Raw genomic sequence first — 22,353 nt, forward strand, 5'->3', positions numbered from 1 at the left:
AAACTTTTGTAACTTCTGCATTGGATCTCGCATCTTCAATGATCTCGCGTTGATAGACAGACAGACTACGCCTTTGCTTCTCTCAGTTGATTGGATTGGTGGTTTGTAACGAGTACAAAGGGTACGAGGTATTGAAATGTCGTGGAACTGCGGCCGTTCGATATGTGAAGTCTTTCTGGCTCTTTGCCATTCACGTTCCATCGAGGATTATCAGGGCAGCAAATAACTCAAAGAGAAATTCTGATCCTCAGTTCAAGTCGACAAGGTACATAATTAAATCGTGCTTTGAGCATGGGGCAATCCTACTTGACATAAGTCGTGTTCCTCTTCCCAAGCATGTACTCCTCCACGGTTATAAGTTCCTCATCCTCGCCTACTGGCTGACCAATCTTATCCAACCTTCTCAACTTGTAATCCACATTGCCATCCATGAAGAATACAACACTATACCGATCTGTCTCATTCTGGTTGATGACCCGGTGCATACTGCTCTTGTACTCCCCACCGGTAATCATTGTCATCATATCAGCTACGTTGATCACGAAAGCACCAGGCTTCGGCGGCACAGGTACCCAAGAACGCGTTTCCCGGTCGAGGATTTCCAAGCCGTCGTGCGAGTCCTGTAGGAGCAGCGTGACACCGCCAAAGTCCGTGTGTGCGCTGCTGCCGAGTTGCCTGGTCTTGCCAGCGACATGCTTCGGGGTGGGTGGGTAGTGCAGGAGCCGCAGGGGGCACGCTGGCTCATGAGCCTTCCACTCGTCGAAGACGTTGGGTCCGTAGGGCAGCGTCGAGGCGATGAGGTCCATGACCGTCCAGCACAGCTGCATGATGCTCTTGTAGTAAGTCTCTACTGGTGTGCGAAACTCCGAGTAAGGGAGCACGTCGGGCGATGGCCAGACGTTCTGTCCCGCGAAGAAGCGCTTGTTCTGCACACGCACATCGTCACGCGGCAAGTCGATGCCTGCGAGGAAGCCCTCTTTGAGATCGGGCAGGACGTCGGTCTCGTAGACTTGGGCACCAACTAGCTCATATCCGCGGAAACCGGCGTTTTTGGTGAAGTTGAGGTCTTGTTTGATTTCTTTTGGAAGGGCGAAGAACTTGGCCGCCGCGGCGAAGATATCCTTTATAACGGCAGGGGGGAAGCCGTGGCCAGTCAGTTGGAAGAAGCCAGTTGATGTGCAGGCTCTGCGAACTTCATTGACGACATGTTGGCCAGATGGGCTGCCAGGGTCTTCGAGCCAAGGGGCGATGTTGATATCGGGGAGGTAGAAGGAGGATGTGGTGGCACTGGCAGCAGGCATTGTGCACAAGTTTTATCGACAGGTGAAATGCAATGGGGTGTGAATTGGATGCAACCTGGGAGTCTTGGAGCTATACGGGGCCGCGATCTTGATGAACGACCACACCCGCAGAGGTCCTGTTATTGCAGACATCACGGTGTTTGTCTGTGCAACTGATTAGCTGACTTCGACTGTTGATAATCACTTCCATCCATGTTGAGAGGTGCTTGGGTGAAATCCATGCCCCTTTAGGCGCAGCGTTTCCTCGGGGGAAAAGAAGTGAAATAAAAGCTTAGAAGTGATCACCGTGGCTTTCCTGACACAGTATTATTGAAGCGCAAAGAAGTTTCGCGCGTTGCAAGCGAGATCCAGAAGCTTGCGCCGCTCACGAGTATCGGCTGATTTGATGAGCCCGTAGGATTCAGACCATTATGGAGTACACGCTGTACGAAGGCGACGGGGGAATAGTTTTAGTGGGGTTCGCTAGCAAAAATGCTCGGTTGCACAGCAAATCAAAATGGAAGGATTTTTTCGCCCGTCGCCTTAGCAGTTTTGCCATCGTCAACGTGTTTTTTTCTAGAGTTTGAACGAGCAGTCGCACAGCATCGTCCTCGATCCACTGGGGCTCCATGGCGACCACAGCGATAGCGGTCATGGTGTCAGATTCTGAGATGCGAGTTCAGGCTGCGCCAAGCAATAGTCGTTCTTCCGGGAGGAGTATGGCTGCATGCAGGCTGAGAAACTCGGCAGTTTAATTATTAAGTAACCTTAAGGTTCTGGCGCCTCATCATCGAGCCGGGCTTTTGTTTCGGATAAAAGTTGCCTTCAACGCAGCACACAAAGCTTCTAGAATCTGACAATCATCCGTGCATTATACTTGCTGCCCAGAAGAAAACTGACCGGCGCATCCGTATCGAACTTCGAAGCCTTACGAGCCTGCGCCCGTAAGTCTGTGGTTTCCAGGCTCGTTTTTTCGCCTAATTTTTGCTCCTTCTTCAAAAGTCGCAGTTTAATATTAAGTAGTACGCAAGAACTTAATAGAACCTTGTAAAATATAGTTTTCTGCGAAGAATTTGCTTGATATCTTTGTGCTTTGAATTTAGAAACAAAATCCCGGGAATTGAGAAAGTTTAAAGTTCCTTCGGGGGTTTCAGGCCTGAAAAGCACAGACTTACGGGCGCAGGCTCGTTAGGACTTTAACGTTGTCCCGAACACGAAAGCTGACCTACTGAGGAGATACCCGGGTTGGTAGGTGAGAATATGTAGGGCCCGAACATGGAGCAAATAATGCTCGGAGATTTGGAGAAACGATGTTATCTATCGTGATGACCACAGTTTGATCGATTCGGCTTTACTCAGGTTCTCTCCTCTGTAAGCTAGATGGTATATTTCTATAGTCGACATGGAAGCCAGAATAAAGTCTTGGAGTCGGAAGCAGAAGCAACCACGCCACTTCAACACGCTCTCTGATCACGCTTGATGCAGTCTTGTGTTGTAACTGCCTGGTCCAGCAATATCCTTCCTCCTTCATCAGATTCTAAGGTTCCACGCCGGTTCTATACCCAACTCAAATCCTTTCTCGCGTTCGTTTGACCGCCGTCCGGAACAATGGCGCCGCAATCGCTATCACAGTCTGCCATCTTGGCCTTGATATTTGGTCCTCAGGCAATGAGCTTCGACCTCGGTTCCTTCAACACTTTGCGCTCTAGACTGGTCAAGAACAGTCGTGGTCAATGGGCTCTGAATGCGATAGCTACATTACCTACCGAATGGAACGCCGTCTCCAGCAGTGTTGCGATATTGAAGCAATATGATGGTGGAAAGCTTTTACAGGACCTGAACGAATGGCTGAAGACAGGTCATGTCCCACCATCGACAGTACCCTTTCCGAACGTCCTTCTGGCTCCGTTGGTAGTGACCGACCATGTGATTTCATATCTGGACTTCTTACACTCAGCTTTTCCCGACTTGGACGACGACCAAGAGCTTCCCGCGGCAGCAAAGAAATCTCTGGAGACACTTGGCCTCTCTTTAGGCACTCTGAGCGCCTTTGCAATTTCCTCGTCGTCGACTCTTTCTGACGTTGAAAAGTATGGCGCTGTTGCAATCAGACTTGCGATGCTTGTCGGAGCTGTGGGAGATGCAGAAGACCTGTCACGGAATCCTGAGGAAAGAGCCTTGTCTTTCTCGGTATTCTGGAAATCCACCGAGTTACACAACTTGATGCTCGATACGTTGAAAGCCATTCCAGAGGTAAGTCAAACGCCCTCAAGACGATCTATATGAGCACAATCTGATCAAAAGCTTTATCAGGCATATGTTTCGGTTGCGGTTGACGAGAAACGCTCCACTATCACGACGTCCAAATCGACAGCCCTAAATCATATGCAACAACTCAGGTCATCCGGTCTTTACGTTGCCGAAGTCTCCATGCGTGGACGATTCCACTGGGACGGGCACGAGAGCACCCTCCTGGAGCTGGTACAATACTGTGATCAACATGCCCAGTTTCAATTTCCTCATCCATCCAAAATGGTATTACCAAGCCGCTCAATTACTGGGGGTCAATACATCACCGAAAGCGATGGAAACCTACATACAATAGCGCTGCGTGCGATCCTTGTCGACCTGTCTCAATGGCATAAAACCATCGCCAACGCTTATGATTCCGACTCGGCCGAAAGAATAAAGTCAGTGACCTGTTTTGGGCCGGAGCGTTGCGTGCCGCCTGCATTGGTGCGCAGATTGGGCTCAAAATTGACCCATGTCTTGGACTTGGATCTATCTAGTTCCGAACTGCCCAAGCAGCTATTTCGGTCGGTCATCACACCCTCTGTCAATGGAACAACAGTCCCGACATTAGCGAATGGGTCGGCGAAGCCACAGCAGCTACCTATTGTTGATGACCCGAACGACGAAAGAGTTGCCGTCATTGGCATGGCCTGCAACGTTCCGGGCGGTGAAGACACGGACGAGTTCTGGGAGATTTTGGTTGCTGGACAATCCCAGCATCAGGAATTGCCTCGGGGCACCGGCCGATTCCAATTCGAGACGCCTTGGAGGGAGCCGTACACCAAGACCAAGTGGTACGGTAATCTGATCAAGGATTATGACGTTTTCGATCATAAATTCTTCAAGAAGGGGCCTCGGGAAATTTTGAACACGGAGCCGCAACATCGATTACTATTGCATGCTGCATATCAGGCCCTGGAGCAGGCTGGCTACTTCTCGAAGCCGGACTACAATAAACACATTGCCTGCTTCCTGGGACCTGGACACGTCGACTATGCAAGTAGCGTCAACTGTTACGCGCCCAATGCCTGCACAGCTACAGGCAGCCTAAAGAGCATGTGTGCCGGCAAGATTAGCCATCACTTCGGTTGGACTGGCCCTATCCTTACCCTCGATACTGCATGCTCGTCTTCCTGCGTGGCAATCCATTATGCTTGTCGTTCCATCCTTAGTGGCGAAGTTACTGCTGCTCTTGCTGGTGGAAGTAATCTCTTATCAAGCGTGGAGTGGTACGAGAATCTGTCGGGCGCGCAATTCCTCAGTCCTACAGGGCAGTGCAAGCCATTCGACGCCAACGCTGATGGCTACTGCAGAAGTGATGGAATTGGTCTTGTCTTCTTGAAGAAGTTGTCTACCGCCATCACAGACGGCGATCAGGTGTACGGCGTCATCGCGGGTTCCAAGGTTTACCAGAATATCGGGTCAACGACAATCACGGTGCCTAATGGTGATTCATTGGCTACCCTATTCCGGGATATTACCAAACAGGCCCGTATCGATCCGACAAGGGTGTCGGTAGTCGAGGCGCATGGCACAGGTACGCCAGTTGGTGACCCAGCAGAGTACGAGGCTATCTGCAGGATCTTGGGAGGGTCCCAACGCACTGATGCGTTATCCCTATCGTCTGTCAAGGGATTGTTTGGTCACACCGAAGGTGCTTCTGGCGTGTGCTCACTTCTCAAGGTACTGTTGATGATGCACGAAGGGGTGATTCCTCCACAGGCAAGCTTTCGTTCCATCAACCCGGCTATCAAAGCAACACCACAGGACAACATCGAAATTCCGACCCGTTTGACCCCGTGGAAACCCGAAACGCGGATTGCTCTCATCAACAATTATGGAGCTTCAGGGTCCAACTCTTCGCTGGTGGTCACGGAGCCGCCTGCTTCTGGGCCGGATGGCCGTGAATTGTTGAAAGGCAAAACATTCCCATTCTGGATTCCTGGACTTGATGACAAAAGCATCCAAAGGTATGCTGCAAAATTTCGGGCCTGGATTCAACGGCATTCTTCTTCGAAGAAAGACTTGTCAGTGCGCAATTTGTCCTTCCAGTTGGCCTTCCAGACCAACCGTGACCTTCCACAAGTTTCGATCTTCAAAGCCAACTCTTCGTCCGACTTAGAGTCCAAACTCACAGCGTTCGAGAAGGGCGGTACGGCCATGGCATCGTCTGCAATTGCATCCCGAAAGCCCGTTATTCTATGCTTTGGCGGCCAAATCTCCACTTACATCGGTTTGGACCAAAAGGTCTACGAAAACGCGGCAATATTTCGCGGCTTTCTGGACCAATGCGATGCCACCTGTGTTTCATTGGGTTTCCCAAGCATTTATCCGCACATTTTCCAAAGGACTTCCATATCTGACCTGGTCAATCTCCAGCTTGCACTCTTCGCAATGCAATACTCTTGCGCCCAGGCTTGGATAGCTTGCGGAGTTGAGGTTGCTGCTGTTGTAGGATACAGTTTTGGGGAGCTGACTGCTTCGTGCGTCTTCGGTGCTGTCTCGCTCCAAGATGTGATCAAGATGGTCGCTGGCCGAGCTCGCTTGATTCAGAAGAAATGGGGCAATGACTCCGGAGCCATGATGGCTGTGGATGCAGAGCTTGCGAGTGTAAAGGACCTGCTAGCGAAGAGCGGAAACGGCAGCGATCCTTCTATCGCATGCTACAATGGTCATCGAAGCTTTACACTAGCTGGGACAACAAAGGCAATCGAGCTGGCTGAAGCTATCGCGAAGCGGGATCCTAGTTTCTCGAACATGCGATCGAAGAGACTGAATATCACCAACGCCTTCCACTCTGTGCTTGTCGACAACTTACATGACGAGCTGCAGAGTCTCGGAAAGGGTATCAGATTCAACGACCCTACGATACGATTTGAAAGGGCCACTGAGGGCAGGACGGCCGAGAAGCCAGATTCAGGTTATGTCGCATATCACATGAGGAATCCTGTGTACTTTGACCACGCAGTTCAAAGACTGACCAAAGAATTCCCTGCCGCCATTTGGCTGGAAGCTGGCTCCAATTCTACGATCACGACCATGGCTAGTCGAGCCCTTAACTCGTCAGGTTCTTCAAGTTCATCATTCCATGCTGTGAATATTACCACGGACAACTCCTTCGAACTGCTCGTCGACACAACTGCGAAACTTTGGAAAGAACAGCTGAACGTCACTTTTTGGCCGCATCACCGCTCCCAAACACACCAGTACACGCCAGTCATCCTTCCCCCTTACCAATTCGAGAAGTCACGGCACTGGTTGGAAACAAAGAAGCCACCGAAGCCCGAGACTATCACGGTCGAAAAGGCCGCCGCTCCAATCATTGACCCGCCAAAAGGGTTCACAACTTTCGCGGGCTATCTCGATGAAAATCAGCGCTCTTTACGGTTCAAGATCAACACGACGCACGAAACATTTCAACGACACGTCAATGGCCATATCTGTGCAGGCGTCGCAGCTGTGTGGCCCAGCTCCATCCAGATGGACATGGTGATTGATGCCTTGATGAATCTTCGAGAAGAATTCAAAGACTTGAGCTATCAACTGCAGATCAATGGCATCGTACATCACAGGCCGCTCTTATTGGACCACTCTAAGCAGTATTGGCTTGACTTTGAGGCACAAGACGATAATGGGCTTGTCTGGGAGTGGAAAGTCAATGCGACGAACCAGTCCGGGTCTAAGGCAACACGCTGCACCTCGGGATTTTGCTCCTTCAGTTCAGCAACTGATCCTCGGTACCTCGCCGAGTTCGAAACTCTGGAACGTCTTAGTAGCAGGATGCGCTGTGTCGAACTCCTTGAAGCTAGGGATGTTGAGAATGTGATGCAGGGCACCGCCAACATTTACAGAGCTTTCTCAGAGGTCATTGACTATACGGATGACTATCAATTTGTGAAGAAACTAGTTGGACACAAGAATGAATCGGCGGCAAAGGTGGTCAAAACTCACTACGGCAAGACTTGGCTCGATTATCTCTTGTTTGATGGCCTCGGACAGACAGCAGGCATGTACGTCAACCTGATGACAGACAATGCCACCGTTACCGAGCGAGGAATCTTCATGTGCGAAACCATTGATCGTTGGCTCCGATCACCCAAAATTCGGACGCACGAGTCTCTCCCAACTAATTGGGAAGTCTATGCGGTCCATCATCCTGTCTCGGACAAGAAGTATGTCAGCGATATCTTCGCGTTTGACGCCCTCAACGGATCTCTAGTGGAGGTAGTCCTAGGTGCCAGCTACAACAGGGTCCCGTTGTCCGTGATGCGTGGCATTCTAGGTGGTCAGGCTCCGACAAAGAAATCCGAGCCTGTTGTGATGAACGGCGAGATACCTTCCCACACTCAATATGATTCTCAACAACCACAAGTCAACTTCAAGCCGCTCAACCCATTGCCGACCTTGACAAATGGGCATACACTGCCCGAAAAGCCAAAGAAGGCAACGAAAGTCAAAGCAACCAAGAAGGCCGCAAAGAAGCTCTCCAGGGGGGCTGATTCGGAAACCCCAACCAAGACTCGCAGCATCCTGGAGAATCTTACTGGCATCGAAGCTAGCAGTATCAACGACGACTCTAATCTCATTGACCTCGGTCTTGATTCACTCTTGAGCATGGAGCTGATACGAGATGCTGAGGACGTTTTCAAGGTGAGCTTGGATGCGGAGCAGATGCTAGATCTTACCGATTTTGCCAGTCTTGTCAAATACATCCGGGACGTTCGTGGCGACGCCGGCATACAAGACGAGAAAGATGAGTCCGAGAGCGAAATCGACGACAGTGAGGACGAAGAACTGCAAGAAGATTCACCTCAGGTAAATGGGGTAAATGGACATCCCGACAGTAATGGAGACGTGTCTTCCAAAAAGGAAGTGCCACTCAACTCGGCCACTGTCTTGGACGCCTTCCGCAGCATCAAAGAGGCCAGTGACGATTTTATTGTCAAAAACAAGTTCGAAACCTACTGCGCCGAGTTCATGCCGAGGTCGAATGAGTTATCGATCGCAATCTTCTGCAATGCCTTTGAAGATCTCGGATGTCCAATCCGAACTGCAGCAGCCGGCACAAAGCTCGAGCGCATCCAACATCTTCCAAGACACAAAAAGGTTGTCGACTACATGTACGGAGCTTTGGAGAAGAACGCTGGCTTGATTGAGATCAACGGCGAGGAAATCACTCGCACATCCGTTGCTTGTCCTAGCAACGACACCGAGACTATGCTGGAGAATCTTCTTCGCGACAGACCTGCACAAGATGCAGAACTCCAGCTTATGAGAATAACCGGTAGAGCATTTGGAAAATGCCTCGCTGGGAAGGCGGATGCACTGCCATTGCTGTTCGGCTCCGCCGAAGGTCGCGCTCTTCTAACAAAACTATACGCCACATCAACCTTGAGCAGCACAATCCTGCAACAGCTCGAGGTATTCATCGAGGAGATTGGCAACACATGGCCCAAAGATGCTGGACCCCTTCGAGTTCTAGAAGTTGGGGCAGGTACCGGAGGTACGACTATGAAGGTAGTCCCTGCATTGGCTCGTCTGGGCATACCGGTTGAATACACCATGACCGATGTCAGCTCCTTCTTCACGGCCACAGCGCGATCGAGGTTCAAGGAACACCCCTTCATGAAATTCAAGACGGTCGATATCGAAAAGCAGCCGGATGTGAAGCTGCTCAACACCCAGCACATCGTCCTCGGCTCCAATGTCATTCATGCGACTCGTGACCTGTCCGTCTCGCTGTCAAACATCCACAAGATGTTACGACCGGATGGTTGCATCATATACCACGAGCTGACCTCGCAACTGCTTTGGGCCGATGTCATCTTTGGGTTGGTCGAAGGGTGGTGGTTGTTTGAAGACGGGCGACAACACGCTCTGCAGAGCCCACAACACTGGGAAAAGATACTGAGGTCTGTCGGCTTTGGCCACGTCGACTGGACAGATGGGCGCCGCCCCGAAGCAAAGATTCAGAATCTGATTTTCGCTATGGCTTCTGATCCAGCGTATGACCGCACCCCTCCCCCACCACGACCCGATTCCATAATGACAGTTGATGTAGCAGAGCAAGCAGTGGTCATTGATTCCTATGTGCGCGATTTTACGGCAAATTTTTCTTTTCGGCGGAGTTCGAGGTTACCAGCCGGCCACGACTCTCCAGCAGGTAGATGCGTACTCATCACGGGTGCAACGGGAAGTTTGGGCGCTCACTTAGTCGCACATTGTGCAGGACGGCCAGACGTCACTAGGGTAGTCTGTTTCAACCGTACAAGTCAGTCAGAAGGCTTTGCACGTCAAGAAAAGGCCTTCGGCGCAAAGGGCATATCGCTCGATGCAACCGCAAACTCCAAATTACAAGTGATTGAAACCGATGCAAGCAAGGACCGACTCGGCCTATCCACCGCTGCGTACGCAGCCCTCGTCGACTCGGCCACAGACATCGTCCACAACGCCTGGCCCATGAGCATCAACCGCGGTGTCCGCAGCTACGAAGGCCAATTCAGAGTCATGCGGAACCTCATCGACCTGGCGCGCGATGCAGCGATGCGACGCCCTGCGCCCTTCAAATTCGCCTTCCAATTCATATCCTCGATCGGCGTCGTCGGCATGTACCCAATCCTGACGGGCAAGACTCTGGTCCCGGAAGAGCGCATGCCCGTCGAATCCGTCGTGCCGTCTAGCTACGGCTACGCGAAGCTCGTGTGCGAACGCATGCTCGACTCAACACTATACATGTTCCCACAGGCATTTACGCCCTCGGCCGTCCGCATCAACCAGATTGCAGGATCGACACGCAGCGGATACTGGAACGGCAACGAGCACCTCGTCTCAGGCTTGGCAAAAATACTTTTGGTATCGATAAGGTATTGATACCGAATCGATACTTAGCCTTAAATTATCTCTTCCATTTATTATTTAATTTATATAATAATATATTTATATATAATTTCTTTATTTTCTAGTCTTTCTATTAAAGGAATTACTTAATATTATTAATAAAAGCTAATATTATTTTAATTTAAAAAAGCTCTCGTATTCGGAAAATTTAGTATCGTATTCGTATCTCTTATCGGAACGCTTATTATAAGCGAGCCTCACGAAAATCTCAAAAGCTATTTTTTGCTTAAAATAGCCGCATTGAGACGAGTTTTAGTCTAAACTATAAGATAAGTAGCTAAATAGAAAGCCTAAATTAAGTAGAATATTTGCGCTACCAAAAGCTTTCTTATAAGGGAAGTGGTTCTAAAGTCAATTGCAATTAAAGGGGGGAATTGGGTTCCGGGAATCGATAGGAATCGATACGGAATCGATAGTATCGATACCTTACGATTCTGGCATCGATACCTATCGATACCAGAAATTAGGTATTACTGCCAAGCCTGCCTCGTCTTTCTCATCAAGTCGAGCCAGACACTGAACGCGCTGCCTGACCTGCGCGGGCACCTGACCTGGTGTCCTGTCGACACCGTCGCCGCGACGCTTGGTGAACTACTACTGGAAAACAACAACGACGACAAGCAAACGCGCCTTGGCGCCGCGGCGTACCCAATCTACCACATTGAAAACCCTTCTCGACAATCCTACAACGACATGATACGCGTGCTCGCTGATGCGCTTGGCGTACCCTATGCACACATTATCCCGTTCCACGACTGGGTCAAACGTGTGCGCGACTCCAAGGCCCCGACGACAGAAAATCCGGCAAAACAGGTGGTGGAATTCTTTGATGAGCATTTCTTGAGGATGTCATGTGGTGACTTGGTGCTGGATACTGCCAAGAGCAGGGAACGTTCGCACACGTTGAGATCAAGGGGAGTCATAACTCCGGATCTGGTGACAAAATATATTGAGGAATGGCGCAAGGCTGGAGTTCTGAAATGAGCTAAGGGTGCGTTGCTTGCACCGTTGTTGAAGAGCAGGGCAATGCTCCTCGGCACCCAATACCTACCTAGCTAGGTATTTCATGTATATCTGGAGGACTTTCCCTCAGTCAATCTACAAAGTTCTTTTCGTTTCAACAGAGTTGTTACTGCAAGTGAATTTCGAGGTTCCCGCTGCTCTTACTCAACTCCGACAACCAATCAACACCCATGAATACCTACATAACAACAATCAAGCTTGGCAAGGATTCTTGACCAATCGATTCCCTATCGATAGCGAAATCGTATTACTAACAATCGCGAGGAATCGATTACTGTCGTTAGGGAATCGATTCTTCCTAAGTACCCTGCATAGTAAATTTGTATAGGAGGTATCGAGGGGCCAGGCGAGGCCTCGGGGAGTTAAGCGAGCCTCACGAAAACTCTCCTACTCCTCTTAACCTTATCGCTGCATTAGGACTAAATTAACTCTAAATCCTTAGCGGGCTATATTATTAGAAAGTTTCAGTTAATCAGAATAATTCTATAACTAAAGGTATCTTAATATAATTAGTAGTTATAAGGTGATATATAATTAAAGTAGAAGGTGCCCTGGAAGCCCCTAATATCGATAAGCGATAGCTGGCCCTGTATATAGGGGCTAGCTCGCTTAAAATCGTTTCTCAATCGTTAGGATTGTTATTGGTTGGCGATATCGCTAATCGTTGCCAAGCCTGATTACAATGTGTATGTAAAGTCCATAGTGGTGGTCGACATATGTAGAGATTATAAAACTAAAGACACCAATTTTGAGTTGAGAGGGACTCTTGAGGCATCATGTGTTAATTTGCCTACGGCGCTGCTGTCCAAGCCATACGATGGATATTATGATGCGTCTGGGCAGGTAGAATATCGTTGCCCCCTGCAGCAGCGTGCCTGCTGATCCTAACGCAGGCTGTTTAAAGTAGATGCCTGGCTGGAAGAAGCCAAATATTTTAAAGTATTATTACAGAATATCAAGATGCTTAAACTAGGCCCATCAATTCTAGGATAGCAGCATACAACCGTCTGATCTGAAATACTCCTACTATACTTCCTCTTACCCTAGCCCCCCTTGAAGACAACGTCTGACCCCAATCACAACTTCGGTGAATATCTACTCATTTCCCGAATCTTTGCTCCATAATAGTAGAACGCAAATGGAATCGGAATCATCGCAACTGCCAAAAACCCCAACAATGATGACGCCCAGCTCACACCGAGCCTGTGATACATTGACCCTCCGAACAGGGGAAATGCTGCACCAGCTGCACTCCTGATGAGCGTGTTGCCAGCGAGTGCTGAGTTGGCAAACATGAGGTAAACGTCGACAAGGTAATTCAGGCCCTGGACCCAGATAAGGGCCAGACCGACACCGATCGGGAACCCTGCAAAGGTTTGCGCCAGCCAGTGGACGGAGGGGCTGCTGGTCCAGCCAAACCAGAACAGACCTATCTGTTGTTGAAAAGGTCGTGAGTAGGGAGACTTTTTCTTTGTTCAACGCTCTGGAAGTAGGGATGGGTAGTGACTTACAGGGAGGCATATACTTCCAATCATCATTAGCACGAGCCTTTCCTCGGGCGGTACGCGGCCCATTTTTGCCATTTTGCGTTCGTATACATGCTTTGTTGTAAACATGATGGCGAGACAGCCCGCGAGAGTGCCCAACATCACAGCGAGAAGCGGCAGAGACGCAACGCCAGAATTTGACCAACCTCGATACCCGAGGTATGCAACAAAGAACAAGTACAAAATGCCGTAAATGAGAGAGATGTAGATCGTGACGAGCAAAAGGATAGGCTCTTTCACGAGCATCTGACAGGGCCGGAGGAAGTACTTGAAGACAATGTCTTTGAGTGTGGGAACATTTTCGTCGAGGGCAGCGTGCAAAGCCCAGTTGCCAGTTTCTCTTCGCAGACGCGCTGCACGACGCTGAAGTATGACGGGGCCGTACGTCTCCGGGACCAATATCAGAGAGGCAATTCCAAAAGCCGAGGCCAGTATCAGGGTAATCCAAGCGGTCCACCGCCAGCCTAGATAGGAGTCGACAATGAAGCCGCCGACAATTGGGCCAAAGATTGGACCGATAAAGGCAGCCGCTGCGTACACTGAGACTGCCACGCCACGATCTTTGGGACTGAAAACGTCCGCCAAGACTCCGGGAGTGACCGCCATTGCTGCAGTGCCGAAGAAGCCTATGAAGAACCGACAAATGAGAATGGTTTGCAGGTTCTGCGCCGCCGCTACGGGGATCTGGAAAATGCAAAAGACTGCATACCCAGAGTAGAACGGTAGAAGTCGGCCGTAGACTTCAGACATAGGGGCCCATATCAAAGGACCAACGGCAAAGCCCTGTTTAGACTGTCAGCTCGTCTTGCCACGGAAAGGTTACGGCCGCGATGAAGACTCACCAGAACTGTGAGACTGACGCCAAGCGTCATCACTACTCTCGATACATTATATTCTTGCGATGTGGTCGTAACTGCTGAGGCGAAAATCGTGCTCGAAAATGTCACCCAGACGTTCAGAAAAGCGAGGAGCCAGGTGATCATCCATTTCTTCCACTGAGGCATGTTCTGAGGGTTTTCTGGGTCGCCTGGTCCATCCCATAATACCAAGCTGTCTTCAAGTTCTTTCTTTGGACCCGCATCCGCTGACGGTGCTGCATCATGATTGCTGGCGTTGGATGAATTGAGCGATACGATCGGAACTTCAGTCGTAGATGAGCCTTCCATCTTCAAGGTGCCATTCTCGAGCTGAGACTCGGTGGATGGTGTAGAGTTCATGTTCAAACTCGATCATGCGTATTATTCCCAGTATGCGATAATTCGAACTTCTCGTAGCCTGGTTTCTCGTGTCCTGCTATGCTACTACGAGACTTCGCAAAAGGGTTCCCTTGGACAAGAGAGTGAAGATTAACTTTGCACTGGACGAAAATTAGTGGTCCTTTTAACATGCAGCAAATGATGTGTTCGGGGGCTTCCCACGGCTGGTTACCGGTGGTCTTACCATTGGACGAGGCATGGTTGGTTCAACTTTAAGCCGCACGCCCTTGGGATCGACGCCGAAAAGCTTAAGGCCGTTAACTCCCGGACTACCTAGCCTTGATTAAGCAGCCCCTTGTCAAATTGGTTCATTGGTATGTTGCAAATGCTGGCCTGCATCGTGGACAAATTAATTTACCAGAAGTGCGAAATAAATACTCCGTAAAGATAACCGAGATCCCGAGTCAGTGCACACCCCAAGTTAATGTTACCCCGAGAAGACAAGAAACGCCAGCTTCCTAACTAATAATAGTACAAAGACAGGAATGGACCCTGCTGTCTAGGGTCGTATATGTGGAACAACAGCGGTAGAAGCAACAATGAAGTGATGTCTATCATTTTACTTAATCCTTATATCTGAGGCTCTAGGCAGTACGGCTTCCCGTAAGTAAGGCAGGGACGGATTTTAGGTGGTAAATCCGAAAATCCGAAAATCCGAAATCCGAAATCCGAAATCCGAAATCCCAAATCCCAAATCCCAATACCCAAAACCCAAAACCCAAAACCAAGAAATGCAAAACCCAAAACCCACAACCCACAACCCAAAACCAAGAAATGGAAAATTACAAAAGCACTTGAAATTTGCCCTAGTAGAAAATCATAATCCATATAATATTAATAGAATATTCGTATAAAACAGACCCCGCCACGTGACCCGTTTTGTTTATACGAGACTACTAAACCTCTTCTTGCTTGCACGCTCCCTGCTTGCACGCTCCCTACTCACAATTTACTCTCTTTTTAATAGCCTGCTTGTTCGCTATGCAACAGCCTCTACTCCCACACACGTAGCTCACAAGCCCTCATCCCTGACAATTCGTGATGCTCGCATAGCGAGGCTGCAAGAGAAACCTCCATACAATCCGAATCTCGTTTCGAGTCTCCTGACCCGGTGGTTACGTAGACGCAGCAGGATAAGAGGCAACAAAAGGCACAGAAAATCATGATAGGGGCATATTTTGCCGTACCGTACAATTTATCTCTACGTACAAATGACGATGCATCCAACAAGCGTAGAAAGCTGCCCGATTCTCCCATATTCCATTATGTGTACATAGCTAGGTACACCTCGGAACTGACAAAAATCAAGCGGCCACAGACACAAACTTGCTCTTTACAGCAATTCTCTCCGCCAGCTCGAAGACCGGCTCCTCGGCCGTGATGTCAAGCAAAGCCACATCCGATGCGAATTCCTTCATGATCCAATTCTTAATCTCAATTGCAACAAGAGAGTCCACTCCATATGTATACAAGGGCTCCTCGGGATCAATCTCCGCTTCGTCTCTTTCCAGGTGCTTGGCAACCTTGACAATCAAAGACTCCAGGATCAGGTCTGCCGCTTCCACAAGCGACCCTGCTTGCTTCAAGAGATCACCGGAATCCTCTTTCTTTGCTGCCGTGGGAGTAGCTGCCGGGTTTCCTTGTGCGGCAGAATCCTGTCGTATCTCAGCGATGCTGGTATGCAGTAGCGCAAATCTCTTCTCATCTAAATAGTACGGAGGCTCGATGCCTGCCTTCTCCGCTTCGTCTGCAGTCCCGAAGCCTGTGAGGACCTGCGTTGGGACATGAGTCGGAATTGCACCTGTTTCGCTTGCAATAATGTGGTCCAACAGCCCATGAACATCTACTTCTCGAAGCCCGAAAGGTTTCTGCCAGTCCCTGAACGGCCCAGATAGAGCTTCTTTTTTGGAGAAGTTGCTAACGTCACGCATGAGACCAAGATCCAACGAGACCGCCTTGAGCCCCTGCGAACGTCGGTAATGTGCTAGTGAGTCCTGATAGGCTCCAGCGGCAGCGTAGTTGCCTTGAGTGCGGCTTCCGAAAATACCCATGAAGGAGCTGAGGATGATGAAAAAGTCTAGATCCTTTGGCATGAACTTGTGCAGGTTCCAGGTGCCATCAACCTTGGCTCTCAAAGCATCATGCCACTGACTGTGCGACATCTTCTCGAAAGAGACATCGAGAAGGACCATGGCGCCTTGTATGACACCGCGAATCGGCGGCATCTCCGCCTTGCAAGCTTCGATGGCGTTTCGAAGGGATCTCTCATCCGAAACATCGCAGGCGAAAGAGCGGACCTGAACGCCCTGATCTTCGAGTTTCTGGACAATTTCGAGGGCCTCTTGGGACTGCGCTCCAGATCGTGAAAGGATGCAAAGGTGACGAGCACTGCGGTTAGCCAACATGCTCGCAATGCTTCGGCCAAGCCCTCCGAAGCCTCCTACCAAGACGTAGGTTGCGGCTTCCTGTAATACTGGCCTTGGGGCTGTCATGGCCATCGGAATGGTCTGATCTCGATCCCAAATAAGAGCGACTTTTCCCATATGCTTCCCGGTCTGCAAAAGACGGAGTGCCTCTCCGACTTGCGAGTTTGGCTTACTGAGCAGAGGCTTCACGGGTTTGACAGACTTATTCTGTAGCAGCCGGAAGACGTCGGCCAGGATATTTGCCATTCGTTTCGAGTCTTGGTGCAGTATGTTAATGATCTCGAAGGCAGCGAAGGTGGCATCCTTTGCAAACGGACTCATGTCGAGGCGGCTGTTGGCTGTGATGTCCTTTATACCGATTTCGACAAAAGTGCCAAAAGGGGCCAGGCAGTGCCAGGATAGCCGAAGCTGTTCTCCAGCAAGGGAATTCAGCACGATATCCACACCACGGCCAGACGTCATTCGCATAACACCTTTTGCAAAGCTCGTGTCACGCGAGTTGAGGATATGATCCTCCATGACACCATGATCCTGGATCAACTGCCGCTTTGGCTGAGAGCTCACAGTGGCAAAGACCTCTAGTCCTAGGTGGTTTGCAATTTGTATCGCAGCCAGACCGACTCCCCCTGCGGCGGCATGTATGAGAATCGTTTGGCCCTTCTGCGCACGAGCAATTGCGACGAGCGCGGTGTATGCTGTGCAGTATACCAAAGGTACGGTCGCGGCTTCTTCGAAGGACATGCCGTCAGGGATTTTGTGAGCCAGATTTGCTGCGGTGCGGTAGGCGGATCGGTGGCAGCCGTGGCCAATTGTGCAAACTCGGTCACCTTCTCGGAACGAGGTGACTTTTCTTCCAACTCGTGAGATGATGCCACTCGCTTCGTGGCCGATGAGATTATCAGCAATATTTCCCATCATCACGAGGACGTCTCGAAAGCTGTTACAGTTCATTAGTGACGGACCACATATGGAAAGATGAACGGGTCGACATACTTGATTCCAGAAGCCTTGATTTCAATCTCCACTTCGTCGTCCAACAGGGGCCCATCCGCCACCTCATCTGCCTCAAAATAAATGTCGTCGAGCATTCCTTGGCGGGGAAGAGCAAGTTTCTGGGCCCGTCCGACTCGGTTCAATGTAGATGTTCTGATTTGTGCGCCACCTTCGATGGTCATTGACGCAACCATGCCGTCCATCTCAGGGTCTCGCAGAATCCGGGACACCTTCAAAATACCCTCATCAAGCTTGAATTCATTGTCTGTACATGACGAGGTGGCTAAGCGCGAAACAATCTCTGCAAGGTAATCCGGACTGTGCATATCCTTCGAAGGCACTTGCAATGAGCGAAACACCAAAGCCGCATTCTCATTCCGCATCGTACGGGCCAGGCCAGTCACGATGCTGCCGATTGGGTCATCAGAGGAGCTGACCCAAACCACACTGGAGCAGCGGCGAATAATCTCTTTGAACGAGGCGAAGTCCTCAGGAGTCGCATGCGCAAGGAAAGATTGGCCCATTTCCAGTGTCGCAATGCAGATTTTGCCTTCCATATCCTGAAAACTAGATCGTAGAAGCCTCCTCGGAATCGGGATGTACGACCCATTCGCCGGGTCCAGAGATAGGAGTGCGTCGGACAAGGCTGCAGCACATGGCTGGTCTCCCTCTAAGACCAAGATATCTTGATCCCGAGCTCCTTGATTTTCATCAGGCTTCCAGCTCGCAACCACAAGTTCATAACCTTGGTACGGATCTCCAAAGTCTCGCTCGGCAAAGTCAATAACCAAATTCTGAGGCTCCAGAGTGCTTCTCAGCCCCACGGTCCCCACCCTACCGTTGACCGTATCCAGCGCTCCGAGCAAACATAATTTCCCCGTAGGACTCAAAAGTTTCCGCAAGGCTGGCACAGCCGGCGAAATTAACATTGCCGATGACGGGTCTGACAGGATAACAACATCAAACGTCCTATCTTGAAAACCTTGTGATTCATAGCTTTTTTTCAGGTCGAGCACTTGGTAGGCCACTTTATTTCCATGTCGTGACAGCTGGCTCTCCCTGACACTGCGCAAGTCATGCTCATCACTGCACGTGAATGTGTACTTCAGCACTCCAGACACCAGCAGCTCATGGGACAAAGACGACATCATGGCCAGAACCGCATCCTGAGAGGCAGTACCGAGTTCTAGCACGGAAAGCTTGGTTCGAGAGAACGCCAGCATTTGGATGAACTATGAAATCGTCAGTGAGCCCATTACCGCCGACTTGAGAAGGGCAAAAAAAAAAAAAAAAAACCGAGACGCACATTTCGAAGCTTGTGGAGCGAGGTAGCTGATTGAATTACTTGCGATTGCTTAGCTGGTAAAAGGATGTCCATCGCTGGAGTCCACATAAGCCGAGAGCAAATGCTTCACCCTCCAACTTCGCTCGCTTCAACTGTAGGCTTTGGTAACTCGGAAATGGCGGTGCAACGCAGACCCGTGGTAATGACTACCGGTTTCGATGTCTCGTGGTCCAGCATCGCAAAGTCGGCAACCATCTCGTGCCCCGCCATACTTTGCTGTAGAAAAGCCGCGGAAACAGGTTCCGGTAGAGGTAGGCGTTTGCGCGGAGACGGACATGTGTTCCAAGAGCGTAGGGACCATCGCCGCTTGCATTCGAGCGCGGTGGCCAACAAGAGCGGGGAAAATGGTTTGTATCATACAATCGAGGGTGGCCGGGTGGATGACGGGACGCAAATCTCCATCAGGAATGCGATCGGGTGTATAGAGCTCTACCTGGCAAGAGCTACAGCCTTCTGACTTCGTGACCTTGGAAATTTGCTGGAAAGCCTGGCCGTAGTTCAGACCAACAGAGGCCAACTCTTCGTATAATGCCTTTGGATTCTGATTGATACCACATTTTCCATGGGCGCGCTCGTACTGCTTCAAGATACGATCTTCCTCCTGTGATTGTTCTAATGAGAAGGGCGAGTCGTCTGCAGCTTCATACTCGATGGATAGGAGACCAAAACAATTCTCGCGCATGTTTCTTTCGTTGTGACAGGAAGAGATTGCAAACTCGAGCCAGGATGCGGATGTTGCTCTTGTAGCGGTACGATGAGGCCGCAGCTGAATGATCAACTCGAGCGGAACGTCCTCTTTGATGACAGCTGCAGAGTGGAATTGCACGTCACGTAGAGTGTAACGACTTATCGCTCGACCTTTGTCGGCGATATCCCGTGCCGCCTCGATCGCCATTGCAATGTATCCAGCAGCCGGGTATACGATGGCACCCAGAACTTGATGGTCCTTGACCCACGGCTCATCTGATAGGCGCAGATATCCTCTCCAGATGTGTTCATCCTCTCCGTAGCTTGGTTGAGGTGCTCCAATGAGGCTTCGCTGTGGGTGTTTTCGATGTCGAAATTCTTTTGAGGCTCGACTTTCAGCCCAGTATGTCCGCGAATGGTCCCACGCGTATGAAGGGAGGTCTGTCAAAAGGCGTCGCGTGATTTTGCCTTCATTTCCGTTCGCTAGATTGGACTTGGTCGGTACCGCTACGTGTTTGTCGATACGCACAATGCATCGCTCTCGAATTCTGGAAGCGAGTTGATCGACTGATACTGCCACTATCGCAGCCTTCAGTCTGAACATTGAGCGTCGTTCGGACAGAGTATATGCCAGATTTCGAAGGTATTCGGACTCGGACCCAAGATCAGAGAAAGTCTTAGTCTGAAGGTGTTGAGCTATGACTTTAAGATTCCTCTCTAGAGCCTGCTGGTCCGGACCGCTGAAGACGAAAAACAGCTCATTTGTTAGTGACTTTAGATCTGCAGGTTTTCCATTACCGTTAGCCATTCCCTCGTTTATATTTGGCAGCGGTTGTATCTTTGTACGAAGGCTTGCTCCTTGTATGTCTCTGGATGCCAAATAGGATTGTGCATCATCAAGCACAGCGTGGGCATTGGCCCCTCCGAATCCAAATGAATTGATCTGTAATAAGTCAGCACCGTAAACACTTTGATGAAGGCAGTTGAGCCAACACTGATGCGTCGTAGTGGTGTAGCCGGCCAAGGCTTCGTTTCGACTGGAATCGTCAATTTGGAGCTGCTGAGGTCGAATTCGGGGAGAGGTTTGTTATAATGAATTGTTGCAGGAATCAGGCCTTTCTCCAGCATATATATCGCTTTAATTATGCCAGCCAGGCCTGCTGTTGCTTCGGTATGACCGACCTGGAACAGTTACTCGCTGTTTCATGCCTCATAGATAGCGAGGCTGAACTTACATTGGACTTCACTGAACCTACGATGAGTTTTGAATCTTCTGCTCGGTCAAGACACAACGTCTTTGAAATGGCTTCAAGCTCTACCGGATCACCACGGCGTGTGCCAGTTCCCTGGATGAAAGTAAGCTTAATGAAAGCAGTGGCGGCCGTATCAACTTACATGTGCTTCAAAATAGGTTGTGTCATGGAAATTGAGCCCGGCTTCATAGTATGCTGAGTGTATCAAGTCGACCTGAGCATCAAGGCTCGGCAGAGTGATAGCTTTGGTCTTGCCGTCTTGGTTGGTCGCGGTACTTCTCACAATGGCACGGATTATGTCGTTATCCCTTTGTGCGTCATCAACCCGCTTTAGGATGATGGCAGCGACTCCTTCTCCGCGACCATAGCCTTCACCGGAAGCGTCAAAGCTCCTCGAAAGCCCATCGCGGGATAAGAAGTTGAGGTTCGAGAAGAACGTGAACATCTCTGGACCGAGCATGAGATTTGTTCCCCCGACAATTGCGATATCAGCCTCTCCTGACTGCAGGCTCCTCCGGGCAAGATGTAGTGCCACCAAACTCGATGAGCAAGCAGTGTTGAGTGCTACACTGGGGCCTCTGAGGTCGAAGAACCAGGATATTCTATTGGCCAGCATAGACACAGCAGTGCCAGTGACTGTATAGCGAGGAGCTGCATCTGGGTCCCGAAAAATTATCTCCCTGTAATCGGACGTGAAGGAGGCGATGAAACAACTCGTTTTCGAACCTGCAAGCTGTTGGGTGGTAATCCCCGCATTCTCGAAAGCCTCGTATGCAACCTCCAGTATCAGTCTCTGCTGTGGGTCTATCGCCGAAGCTTCCTCAGGAGTGATCCCAAAGAACCCCGTATCAAAAGCGCCAACATCTTGTTGTAGAAAATGGCCGTGAGCCGTCGCGCTCTGGTTGTGCTTCCTGAACCCAGGATCACTGAAACCTTTTGGGTTGAATCTTGTAGTTTCTGAATGCCCAGCTGCGGATCCAATGTCAGTATTAGTTCAATCTCTTAAGTCTTTCCAACTGTGTTCTTACATTTTCCATTGCAGAGCATCTCCCAGAAACCGTCAGCATTCGTAGCGTCACCTGAAAAGCGGCACGAGAGGCCAACGATTGCAACATCTTGCGGAGCTTTGATTGGTCCATTAGTATCCGCCATCCTTACTTCTTCCTATGCTGTGAATGTTGGTTGAAAGTCAATACAGAGTGCACGAGGTTATAGTCGGTGCTGCGCCTTTGAACTTCATCTTTAAGGCTGACAGCACCGTGAACCGTCCGGGACGTGCTGTGATAGGAGCCTCGTTGTGAAACTCGTCAGCGCCGGCATTGTCCTGCATAGCGATACGGGAATGTGGTGAGGT

General features: G+C 50.1%; 4 protein-coding genes across 4 annotated transcripts; 1 reads left to right on the forward strand and 3 right to left on the reverse strand.

The window, feature by feature from the left end:
• Window positions 1-213: 213 nt before the first annotated feature.
• Window positions 214-1,650, reverse strand: K444DRAFT_622932 (Clavaminate synthase-like protein). Its single transcript, XM_024882198.1, has one exon. It carries the CDS (start codon window positions 1,299-1,301, stop codon window positions 303-305), a length of 999 nt encoding a protein of 332 aa, XP_024726274.1. The 5' UTR covers window positions 1,302-1,650; the 3' UTR covers window positions 214-302.
• A 1,238-nt stretch (window positions 1,651-2,888) lies between these two features.
• Window positions 2,889-11,562, forward strand: K444DRAFT_671000 (citrinin polyketide synthase; the record flags this gene model as incomplete). Its single annotated transcript, XM_024887697.1, has 3 exons — window positions 2,889-3,533; window positions 3,594-10,397; window positions 10,974-11,562. 3 exons carry the CDS (start codon window positions 2,889-2,891, stop codon window positions 11,451-11,453), a joined length of 7,929 nt encoding a protein of 2,642 aa, XP_024726275.1. The 3' UTR covers window positions 11,454-11,562.
• Window positions 11,563-12,568: 1,006 nt separating this feature from the next.
• K444DRAFT_549477 (MFS general substrate transporter) lies at window positions 12,569-14,205 on the reverse strand (the record flags this gene model as incomplete). Its single annotated transcript, XM_024876459.1, has 3 exons — window positions 12,569-12,925; window positions 13,004-13,822; window positions 13,882-14,205. 3 exons carry the CDS (start codon window positions 14,203-14,205, stop codon window positions 12,569-12,571), a joined length of 1,500 nt encoding a protein of 499 aa, XP_024726276.1.
• A 1,079-nt stretch (window positions 14,206-15,284) lies between these two features.
• On the reverse strand, window positions 15,285-22,217 carry K444DRAFT_671002 (ketoacyl-synt-domain-containing protein). Its single transcript, XM_024887698.1, has 8 exons — window positions 22,028-22,217; window positions 21,142-21,968; window positions 20,982-21,092; window positions 20,740-20,928; window positions 19,210-20,689; window positions 19,021-19,094; window positions 17,715-18,946; window positions 15,285-17,658 (listed from the first exon to the last, which is right to left on the reverse strand). The coding sequence occupies exons 1-8, from the start codon at window positions 22,149-22,151 to the stop codon at window positions 15,600-15,602; spliced, it is 6,096 nt and encodes a 2,031-aa protein (XP_024726277.1). The 5' UTR covers window positions 22,152-22,217; the 3' UTR covers window positions 15,285-15,599.
• Between the last annotated feature and the right edge of the window lie 136 nt (window positions 22,218-22,353).

This window comes from Hyaloscypha bicolor, assembly GCF_002865645.1.
Source record: "Hyaloscypha bicolor E unplaced genomic scaffold K444scaffold_191, whole genome shotgun sequence".
In the NCBI taxonomy this organism is placed as follows: Eukaryota; Fungi; Ascomycota; class Leotiomycetes; order Helotiales; family Hyaloscyphaceae; genus Hyaloscypha; species Hyaloscypha bicolor.